A 12,378-nucleotide genomic window follows, 5' to 3' on the forward strand; every position below is an offset into this window, starting at 1 on the left:
CACTCAGTAACAGGTTATCTGCAGATAGATGACCACCCATCTAGGTATTTCAGGGTTTCCAAGTTAATGGTGACTTTATTGATACTACAGAGAATTACTGAGAATTTCTATCTTCTGGCTTTCTCAAAAATTCTCAGTAATTACAGATCTGACTTTGGTTCTAATTCACCCACCCTACTGTGTGATCTACAGCAAGGGATCATTGCATTGGAGAGTTTCTGTTGATATCATGGGCTGATATTAATAGAACTCAAGGGCTGAGCTCACTGATTATTTTGTTTATAGGTCAGATACTGCAAAGAGAGAGAGGCAACTAAAGACTGGGGGTGACCAGGGGTGTGGAAGAACTCAGAAAAGGTGTATCCACAAGCATTGGAGCTCTGTGATGGTGACCAGGAAAGGATTGTTTTTCAAATTCCTGTAGGGATGATTATTCAATGATAATCAAAATGTTCATTTAGATTCAGGACTTAATGAGGGAGATTTTATAGAGTGAGATTTTTAACTGCACTGAAAGTGCCTTGTGGACAAGGGTCCGTGCCTTTGCCATAATCTTGGTACATGACATTATGTCAACTACACTGTCCAATATCAACAACTGTTTGATGACATGGACTGGGTGAAGCAACTGAACTTGCTAGACAAGGAACTTTATAGGAATCAGAATTGTAATTACAAAGGCTTCTGGTTATTTACTATCAGAGTCTGTCTAGTCACCTACCAGGTGATCTGTCCATGTGAGAGATGCCTAGATGGGTCCTTTTCTGAGATGCTCCAGAGCTGTGTACATTAGTAGCTAATGGCCACATCATAGTACAAATCACTAATCATATATCTGTGCTTGGAGGTGATTGTATTAATGAAGGGGTTTGGGGATCTGAAGAGTCGAGACCTTGAAGTGGGAAGGAAAACACTAACTAGGGAAGAAGTTATGTGGGAGAGTCCAGGTCCTTGATTAAAACCATCACTTTATACCAGTTAGTTCTAGTGTTGCCCAAAGACCTACTGTCTTTCCTATAGCACCTGCTTGGCTGCTCTGCCAAGATCTTGGTGGGTTATCTTTTGCTGAATCTGATTGGGACTAGAGAGGAACTTACATCCCTACCAACTAGACACAGAGTTGTCATCTTCCTGTTCATCAGGGTATTTTATTTATTCTCTCTCTCCAGAGGGAGGCATCCACTGCTCCTTGAATCTGTTCCCCTAGAATGCATGCATGTGTGTATACGTCCATCCTTTCATCTCTTCCTCTTGCCCTCCCTCCCTCAAGTGCCCCATAGTGAGTTCCAGATAATCTGCCATGAACTTCGTGAGATTGCGGCTAGGTCACCTACCGTTGGTAAATTGAGGAGTCTGCTTAGTTTCCTCCTGGAATTGTTCCTTTTCTTATGCATCATTATCAAGCATTCCCCATAGTCACCGTGCAGGATAAAGAAAGGTATACGGTCTATTTCCCAATCAAAGGGAAATTTGGATTTAGTTGTGGGGAGGTGATAAGGCAACAGTGAAAGCCACGTGACTGGGCAGAATATTGTGTTGAAATACGAGAGGCAGCAATGTTCTGCTAATGATGAGGAAAGGGAGAAATCACAGCGAAAAATCTCTAGAAAAATTATGTAGAAATCTGAATTTTTATTAATAAGTAGAAATTAAACAGAAAGAAGCAAGGCAAAAGGGCTTACCAGAAATGGTGGAGGCAGCATATTGTATATAAAACCAAGAGTACCCAAGAAGGTAAAACACAAACTCAGTGTTCTGTTTGGTTTTAGGTAGCTAAGTTGTGAGGCCAGATACCAGGCATGTTTAAATGCCAGGCTAAGCATGTAAGGCCTTCCAATCAAGGTGATTGGGGACCTTTGAAGGTTAAGCAGGGCAATATCTTTTAAATCTCCTTTTGGGAAGAACAGTTTGGCAACCTGGAGGAATGTGGACTGATTGAATGGGACAGAGTTAGAAGGCAGAGACAGACTATACAGAAATGTCTTATTCCAAGTTGGCTATTTTTCTGCTGGAAAAAAAGAAATCCTTAGCTTCCAATGAACTGCCTTTTATTATGACACAAAAGCCATAAAAGTAGTGATGTATATAAAAGCAGTGCAGGATGTTTTTAGTGTCTTTATGAAATAAAAACAGCAGTAGATAGTTAAAATTGGAATGCCCCGCATCAGGTTATAACCATCTGAGTTTGAGAACTTGCAGCAGCAATGCAATCATATTTTTATAGCTCTAGTTTGGTCTTTTCACTCAGATAACTGAACTCTGGGTGGATGAGAAGGGAAAGCCCAGCAAATCAGGGCTGTTAAATAGCAAGGGATGAGACTCTTTGAATTTCAGTGGCCACAGCAGTTAACTGTTTGATAAAAACATTATTATTTTCCCAAATCAGAAATATATGTGCTATGAATAAAGATAAAATTGATACTTGGGAAACTGGTTCTCTTACAAAATAATGTGATTAGTAGGAATCAGACATACCAGGTGCTTTGACATCTGTAACTTCATTTAGAGCCCATACCAATTTGAAGGGCAACTTTCACAAACTCATAGATGTGGACATTAAGGTTCAGGGGAGTTGAGAAGCTTGCCCACAGTCAGAGTTATCACATAGTATCCTTGGATGTATCCTGAGATGGATTCTACGTCACATGTCTTATCTACCAATGCCATGTGAAATTTTCCATAAACTTTGATTTTCTCTTTGTCAGTCTGTGAAGATTTAGTATCTTTTTGAAGCTGCCACTGTGGGTCCCAGACTGGAGTGTTTCATTTCATTTGTTCATCTATAGACAAGACACATTTCACTCAGGGGTTTTAGAAAGGATTCCTTTCTATTCATTAACAAAGTTATCTGCCTGAGGTCTTTGATAGACTGGAGGTGGAGGCAGACATCTCTAGTGACTACACAGTCATCAGAAGGGTGGTTTGCTCAAGATCAATGGTTTGCTGGGTGCAATGTGCTCTGAGGGCCACCTGGGATGCGGGCATTGATGGGTGTTACATCAGATGATCCACATCCATAAAGATGTGCTTTGATTTTTGTCCCCCACACCTGCCCAAGCCTGGGGTTAGTTAAATAATATTCTAACTTTTTAAGATATATTATTTTAAAGGATAAAAGAAAGAAAAGATTGATATTCTTATGGTTCAAGAAGGAATCTGAGTCCTGGAGCTGTAATGTCGTTGTGCATAAAAGGTAGCTCTCAGGTTGTAAGTTAGACTGGGCCAACCTGTAAGCCCGTTTTTGACTGCTCTTATGAACTCCCAGCTGTTCAATTTCTTCTCCTTGCCCTTATACACAAAGAAGGCTTTGATTTGGGAGCATTCAATTCTGGGGAGGCAAAAATGTTTATGTCTCTTCATGTGTTGATAGAGAAAATAACATAGTTTAAGTCAGCCACGATTTTGAAGCACCTTCAAGAATCTGTAAGAGATTGAGAGAGAAATATGAGAAAATAGAAGAGCTGGGATTTGAAGTATAGGCTCCATGGTCAGATGAGTTTTGCCTCTTCACTGTGATTTACTAATTGTGTGAATGGCAGTTGTACCTGCCTTCGGGGTTGCTGTAAGAATAGAATGACGTGATGCATGTGAGCTGTTCAACTCTGTGCTCAACACCTATGAAAAGTTCAAATCATGATCGATCTCATCATTAGTAATAGTAATAACATAAAATGAATGATACACTTGCTGTGTGCCAAGCACTGTTCTAAGTGACTTATGAACATTCATTCATTCAATCCTTACAACAACCCCTAAAGGCAGGTATTATTATCATTATTACCTATATTAAAGACAAGGAAACCAAGACGTGTGGTGCTATGTAATTTATCTAAGTCTTCACAGTTAGTGGTGGAACCATAGACGGTGTTCTTATCCACTATGCTATGTGGCATCTGTAGGAGTGGTAGAAGGCATTGTACACAGAATGGGAGAGGAAGTAGCCAGTTCCTGCAGTTAAGAGGTCAAATCTGAAAGCCATTGGAAGCCAAGCCAGAGAGTGATTTGAAATGTAGAGGAGGAGTTCCTGTATTATGGAAAGCATCAGTGCTCCAAAAATTTTCAGAAATGACAGAGAGGGATGACATGGGCCTTGAGGGATGAGTCAAAAAAGGTGCAGATGAGCAGACAGGAGACTATTCAGGCAGAATGTCTGTAGAAGGAGCAATTTGAATTGTGTCACTTGGGACTACTCAACATATACCTATAAAATCTCAGTCATCAGACTGAGGCTCCCTGACTTTCCATGAACCATATATATGATGCTGTGTATAGATAGGTTCAAACAGAGCTTTGTCAAAGTCAGCTCTACCAGTAATAAGCCGTGGCCTTGGCTTCTCCATCCCAATCTCTCACTCCATAAATGAGGTGACCACACCCACTTCACAGCAATGCCAGGAGACTGAAAGAGATGCCATAAAGTGCCAGCATGGTGCTGCCCTACAGGTGGGTTTCAGTAAGCATCAGGTTCTAGGTCAGCAACTTGCTCTGGCTTCCAAGTGAGACCTGTGAGAGTTCAGGATGAGATTGGCTTAGCGACCCTGAGTTTAGCCGGTCAAGGTTGTCTGCCCACTGTCAATTTTGATTTGGATTTCTCACTCTGCACACCTAGATCCATATCACATTCATGTAGAAAACACATCCTAAATCACCTCTGGAGCTTTCCTTTGCCTATGTTTCTCTAAAAGTCTTTCAATAGCAAATAGAACGTTCATATTTATGAATGGCACATTTCCAGGAGCACCACCTCAGGTGTCTCTGGAAAAGCCCTGACATAACACCCCTTACATGCTCATGTGACACAAACTTCTTAAGAAGGTTTGTCATGTAAAATACAAGATGCCTAGTTAAATTTACATATAAGAAAGATACACTTTTTTTTTTTAATAGCACAATGGTTTTATTGATGGCAGAAGAAATTCTTCCTTTCACTTGTAAAAGGTATTTGCTTTATTTAACTCAGTATTTTTTCCCATTCTTTGTGTGAGTTGAATGTTTTTTCCACCCTAAAATCAGCTTTTTCTTTCTTCAAATAATAATATCCACCACAGGTGCTACTTATTCTGAAGAGAAACTGGAAGGTCAACAGGTTGCGACCAGGTTGTTTCAGTCACCAGCTCGTTTCTTCACAAAGACTCTTTTCCTATTAGTTCCGAGCCCGGGGCGGTTGGTAAAACTGCTGGGTTGGCCGAGTGGATTGTCTTGGCTGGCCATCACCTCCCCTACGGAACTCCAGAGTTTGGTCGTATGTGCCTTCTTCCTCCCATGCCTCTGTCTGAATGGGCTTGATATTGCTCAGTAGCACCTCTTCATAGTTTCCGTAGTCAATGAATTTAACAACTGCTGTCATACCCGAAGAATGAAGAGCTTCAACTTCCGCCCGGTAAAACTTGTTGTCTTCCCAATAAAGTGCAAAACATTCATCTCCAGGTTTCCAGATTTTTGCATACTCCATAGGAATAGATGATTCTAGTATTTTTTCTGGCTTAATTGGCCCAGATCTTCTTTTGGGCCCACTATTGTAAAATATTTTATCATCATAGGGTATAGCTGTGATAGGTCCTGCTGGCTTAATAGGTCCTATTCATCTTCCTTTCAGAGACATTTCTAACTCTCCATTTGGAACACCAATGAAACTATTACTTCGAACTGGATTCTGATAATCAGTATTTACATTAAAATGTTTTTCAATTTTTAGACCACTGAAAGCTTCATTATTTATTGTTCGTGATTTCCTGTCATAAAAAATGATCAGGATTAGATGTTTGGCTTTCTCTTTTTCCACGTTTTTGATTATTATAATCTATAGATTCTTGAGGAAGTGGATTTTCTTTTGCATCTGCATAGGAGGGACCTTTTCCTGATCTGCTTTGCATAGAATTATCTCTTTTTTTAAAAGCACCATCACTATGCTGAGAATGTAAAGGATACGAAGTATCTTTAGTTCTGTCATATCTAGAATATGGTCTATCACATTTGATTCTGTCTTCGGCCCATACTTCAGATGCTGAAGAAGTACTTGGTCTTTCAGAACCTCTATTTCTAGGTAATCCACTGCCTTCTAAAACTGACTTTGAATTTTGGGAGTCTCTTTGAAAACGAGGCGGTTTTTCATTTCTTGGCTGCCTGGTATCATTTCGAGGAAGAAATCTCAGTTGATTAATATCTTTTATTCCATTTTGCTCAGTATTTGATGATCTGTATTGTCCCTGATGAAGCTGCTGTGGCTGTGATTTAGGTTCTTCCACATTCAAAGTTCCCATTTTAGATTCCAAGAAATCAAATAATGTGCTTGGTGCTGATGGCCTTGCATTTCCCAGATCCTCTTCATCTTCAGATCTTATTCGCCCCCTGCCTTTTCCTCTACCTCTCAGAGGAGGACCAATAACAGGTTTCTGTTTATTGCTGTTAAGAAGTACGTTCAATGCTGCTTCTAAGTTGTTGCCATTATCCATAAGAGCTTGCCTCGATGCGTCCTTACTGAAGCCCATTTCCGTTATGTGCTTCAGAGCTTTCTCATCAACCAGTTCTCTATAGACACCTTCATGTTTTCCCTCTGATTTGGTTGACTTTTCTTTCTGTAAAACTTCCCTATTTCGGTTACCAGCAGCATTGGTATTGAGATTACTTCTAGCACCACCACCACCTCCTCCAAATGTCTTTGTTTCTTTGCTCTTTGCAACTTCAGCAATAGCAGCAGTTCTTTGCTTTTCAAATTCATCATTATCATTTGTAGGTTTGACAGGCATTGTAACTTGCAATGTTTTTCTTCGATCAAGTTCTCTGCTATCCACTTGGACATGAGATACACACTTCTGTCCAAAAGGCACAAAAGGAGGTGGTCCACCTTCGGTTCCAATATTGCTTCTATTGTGTTTTGATAAGTTCTTTTCTACCTTTCCACTATTGATGTCAGCAGAGAGGAATTTCTTGCCAATTGTTCTCAGATCTGTATTGAGAGCAATCAGGATGATGTCATTTACATTGACTTTGTCAGGAGAGCTTGTGCAAGCTTCAATGCCTTCATCTGAAAGATACCAACCAGCCTGGGACAACGCCACGCCAAGGACCTCGTCCATGGTAGCTGCTTAGGCCGGGGGTGGTGGGGGGCTCGAAAGATACACATTTTAAAAGTATAAGTGATGTTTGGGCTATACTTATGCTAAAAATATTCGGGGAGTACTTATAGTAAAAATTATTTGTTGCTTATCTGAAATACAAATTTTACTGGGCATTATGCATTTTCATTTACTATCTCTGATAACCATACTTCTAAGGCCAAGTGAGTCCTTTTGGGGTAGAATATCAACTTTGAAATCAAACAGATGGTGGGGTCCAAACCCTCATTCAGTGACTTTATTGGCAGTGTGATGTCATCACTTAACCTCTCTGTGATGAAAATTCCCCATGCATAAAACAAGGATAATGATAGATGCCGCCACTCCTCTTCAAGTTACTAAAAAGTCAAAGTGGAATTGCATAGGCCAATACAACTTGCACACCTCCCAAGTGCCACACCTGTTAAAGTCACTTTCTGTGCTATTTGTTAAAGCACTTTGTAGATAGTGTAACTCTCTAAAACTGTACTGATACACTATGGCTATGATTTCCCAATAATAGCAATATTCCAGTGGGTAGATGGTACATTTGATATTATAACTAAACTCCTACTTCAGGCTCTCCCTGATGTCCCACTCTCTTTGGAAGCCTTTCTTGTATGAGTAGTTCTCATCTTCTGTCAACTGGTGGAAGACACAAAAGGAAATTTATTCCCCAAATTTGCAGTGTGGCTCATTGCCATTATGCACTTAAAATCAGGGACCCTAAGAGCTAGCATCCTCAGGAATGTACTATTTTCTCTTATTATTTTGTTTCCAAAGATGGAAAATCAATTCTAGGGGAAGGAATGAGGGATATAGGGGTAGTGGTGGTGGTGATGGAGCCAGGATCACTCTCACACATATGATCTATAACACATGATCTACATATGACATGAACATATGACCACCTGTATAATCTACAACACAGGATCTACAACAGCACTGACTATTGAACATGAACCATGAAGATGTTCTCATGCTTGGCATTAAATGTATGAACTGCAGAAAGCATATCAAATCCTCAAGGTATATGTTACACCCAGTTAATGAAGGAGGAAATTGAGGCTCAGGGAAATTACATGATCTTTCCTCAAATCATACCACTTACAAGTGGCAGAGCTAGGATTCCAACCAAGTCTGGCTCACACCAAAGGTCTTTTTCCCCCCTGCTACCCTACGTGTGCTTGCTTCCCTCAGTTTTTCTGAGCAATGATAAAGAAACAAAGCTTCTGGTTCCTGAACCAAAAACGTGCTTCTTCTGCCTCCTACCCCATCCCCAAAAATCCCTGAAAAAGGAGAAATAAACAACATCTTGTGAAATTTATGTGGTCCCCTTAGGCACTATAGCCAAGAATGCTCGCCTCGCTGGACACAGAATGCCTGAAGTGCTCAGTGTTTCACTTTCACATTTCTTCAGCCACAAAAGCCATTCATTTGCACTGAGACCCTAGTATAATTGGTTCCCTGTTCTAAGCCCAAGGACCCCCTTGAGATCTTACTTTGTTGGCTATGTCAGGTCCTGGAGGTACCAGTAATTGAGAGCAGGCCTGTCTCATTTATTTCCATGTGGTGGTCTGGAGAGGGAAATCTGGTCGTTCTGATGATCGATGACCCACTTGTCCAGCTAATGGCTAACCTATCATACCATGACCTGACTCACACTCAGAGCAGAGGGTACCCTAATGTGGCCACAGCAAAGTAAGAAAGTGAACTTATTTCTTGAGGTTCTTGATGGGTCTGCCATTGGAGGGTACCCAAATTACAACATTGTAATTGTTGTAGTGGTTATTATTTATTTATTAAATATAGTCAATATTTATTCATTTTATGCAAAGTTCCAGGCAGTAGGGAACTGTTTTAAAATGAATAAGACACAATCTTCTCCTTCATTAACCCCCAAAGTCTGGTGAGAGATACAGACCGACACAGTATGAGAGGTGCTAAGATGGAGCACAGAGACCACAGAGAGAAGGCTGGCCATGTGAAACAGACCTCAGAGAAGCTGCCTACAGGAGGCAACACCTAAGTTAATTCTGAAGAATTAGAAACAGTTTTCCAGATGGAGAGACTAAAAAACACATGCTACAGAGAAAGAATGTGCTCAAAGAACCAGGATTGCAAGAAACACTTAAAACCTCTTCATCTTGAAGCCCCATCTCACTTTATACCAAATATAAATACATAATAACACATCTCACATTAAAATTTTGTTTCAATTGTGTCAAAACAAATTATTTTATTTATCTAATTTAATCTTTATTATATTTATATAGAATTACATGAGTTGAATTACAGTTGACTAATTAGATTGTATTGTTTTGTGACTCTTTAATGAAATGTTTATTCATTTTGATTTCACAGTTTTCTTTTCAAATATATTATTCAATACATGTGTGTTTTCCGGCCTTAAATACTTTAGCTGGTTCTTGATGATGTTATTGGCCCTGTACTCTATGTGTAGAGCTGAGAGGATGAATCAACTTGGAAAAGGAGTAGGACATTTTCAGGGAATGGAATGGGGCTTGATTTTCCTGTGATTCAGGCAGGGAGTGGGAGTGAGAAGGGAGAAATACTTCTTGAGAGATAAAGGGAGGTAGGCATGGGCATTCAGGTGCTTGTATAGCAAACTGAAGACTTTGGTTCAAAAGAAATGGTGAGCCACTGAAAAGTTTTAAAACAAGGGAGTGACAGTCATAGTTGCAGTCTGGAAAAATAATATGACTTGGTGGTTTGGAGGATTCCCTGGAGATAGGAGGTAGAGAAGAGGGTTCTTCAAATCTCCAATCCATGGAGCACAGAGAGACTTAAACAAAACATAAAGGTGAGGATGGAGAGCAGCTGATGAAAAGTGAATGGAGTGGCTGCAGGCTGCATAGAAGCAGGTCTGGATCCTGAGCCACACTGACTGAGGGGCTGTTGGCAGAAGCGACTGACCATGATGTGTGGGAACCTTTGCAACAACCAGGTTGCTGGGACAGCTCATTCATCCCAGGCTGTAACCAGAGGCTGAAGATAAACGTTAGCACGATGGGGCTTTTCCTTTCGGAGGAAGGCAAATGTGAAAGCCAGGAATCTGACCTATGACCCTGGCTGGTCAAAGGCCTGTCAAATGTGCTTGTTAAAATGTCAGCAGCCTTTTCTTCCATGGGAAACATCTTTCTTTCTCAGCCTCTGGCATGTGTACCCCAGGAGGGAGTCATGGGGTCATGGGTGATGCCAGAGTCCTCATTTCCGACTGTTTCAGGGCCTTAAATATGGAGGCTGGAAACTCTAGAATTGATGGCAGACATAAACAGCATCCAATGGGCTCAGAAGGTGCATGAGAAGAGCATGTTATGCTTAGAGGAGAGGACTGCTGTGTCAAGTTGCAGAAATACCATGAGGACGATGTTGATGCCGGTTAGCGTTGATTGTGTGCTCAGCTCACTGGGTACCTGGCTCTGTGCTAAGCACTTTACAGGGGGGTCTCTCATTTAATCCTCAAGACTTTATGAAGTAGGTTTGAAGGCTTAGGGAGGATGGGTATTAAGCCCAAAGTCACAGAGTTAGTAAGAGACAACGATGAGATTCTTACCCAGCTGCCAACTCTTAAGCCAACTCCCACTTAGTGTTTCTGCAATTCTTGCCTTTTTGAATTATATAGTTCAGTAAGTCTCAAATAGGGATGAATTGTCCCCCTTCCCCAACTCCCGATCCTACCCCCAGCAGACAGTGGACATTTGGCAAGATCTGATGCATATTTGATTGTCACAGCCGAGGGTGGGGTGTTGGTACTGGTATCTAGTGGTGGAAACAGAGATGCTATTAAACACGCCACAATGCATAGGAAAGACCCTCCATACAGAAATAATTATCTGATCCAAATTGTCAATAGTTGAAAAATCCTGACCTAGTGCCTGGGACAAGGTGAACATCAAACCAATATTTGCACAGTTTAGGGTTGAACACTTTCCTGCACCACTTTTCATTCGTTTCTTCTTCACGTATTGTTTATTCATTTGTTCCTTCATCGAAGAAATTGCAGCCCTCCCCTGAAGGTTTTAGTACCTTCCTTGATATAAACAGGTGGCTTGTCTTGGCTCAGTGTATCTTTTAATTGGAAAGGAAATCACACCCTGATGTTTTCACCTGGACGATTACTAGAGTTGGGTAGAGAAAATGTTATTTCTTAGAACAATTGCATATATTTTGGTACTTCTTAAAAAATCACAGTTTGGGGCTTTATCTGGAAAGTCTAAGGGCAGTGTTGATCTCGAGGCACCACATGTACATGGTGGATGCCCTAAGGAAATCAGTCTGATCCCAAAGAAAACAATTAGAACCATGTCGTTTTTCATTCACCACTGTTTTTAGAAGCCCTGCCAAAACATTTCAGATGAAGACAAAGGGGTCATTCATGCCCTGCAACCTACCCTGGGGAAAGTGGAGTCCCCTGGATGCGGAAAGGCAGGCAGTCTGTTGGCTCCCACCACTAGGGCTTTATTAGTGGGGGCAAACACTGCTACTAGTCAGAGAATCATCCAATGTAGCCCACCCCCACCTCAACCCTATGCCTGGAGAGCTTGGCATGGAAGAGGTCCCCACCTAATTAGTGTCCTTCTGAATGTGCACAGGCAGAAGCCCATGAGGAGTTTCTGTGACTATTTAATTGTGGTTGAGTCTCTATTGTCTGAAACCAGACTGGGGGCTGCCAGTCCAGTGCAGTACCAGCAGGGAGCTTTACAAAGTTGTCTAATGAGTTGTCCTTCCATGTTTCTGTTCATGCTTTGTTGGGGGGAGAATTGTCCTTTTGCCCTGGAAAACTGAAGGGTGGATATAGCAACCTACCGAACTTCAGGAACCTCTAGATGTAATGAAGTTTTTATCAATAGAACAATTCAAACTTAAGTAGAAGAGTCTCCTTGCATGGAAATAGAGAATTCAGGAATGACACTGAAAGAAGAGGGAATAGAGATTCAACAGGATATACGATGCTCCCCACATCTGTGATTTTGAGCTTATAAATAAGCAAGTCCTATATATAAAAAATGCTTGCCTGGTGCAGTGCAGGAATTTAATGCTTACCAAATGATTAATTGAATGGACAAACAAAAGAGTAATTTTGTTGTCTTTAGGCCCAGGAGATATTGAAATATTTTAGCATAAATCACCCATTCTAATGCAAATATTCTTCCATGAATTCAAGTTACGATCAAATTTTTATTTAAATTTTTTATTATTATGGAAAAAGTCCTTGACTTCATAGGACCAATGGCTTTCTTTCCGTTTTATATACTCTTGT

General features: G+C 40.8%; 1 protein-coding gene across 1 annotated transcript; it reads right to left on the reverse strand.

The window, feature by feature from the left end:
* Positions 1 to 4,882: 4,882 nt before the first annotated feature.
* On the reverse strand, positions 4,883 to 7,021 carry LOC105727959 (tudor domain-containing protein 3-like). The gene is given in 2 exon segments (XM_064382946.1): positions 4,883 to 5,743; positions 5,745 to 7,021. Coding segments are annotated over 2 exon segments (1,602 nt in total). The 5' UTR covers positions 6,747 to 7,021; the 3' UTR covers positions 4,883 to 5,143.
* Between the last annotated feature and the right edge of the window lie 5,357 nt (positions 7,022 to 12,378).

Source organism: Aotus nancymaae, unplaced genomic scaffold (assembly GCF_030222135.1).
Source record: "Aotus nancymaae isolate 86718 unplaced genomic scaffold, 86718_ANA_hifiasm-v0.15.2.pri h1tg000030l, whole genome shotgun sequence".
NCBI classification, from domain to species: domain Eukaryota; kingdom Metazoa; phylum Chordata; class Mammalia; order Primates; family Aotidae; genus Aotus; species Aotus nancymaae.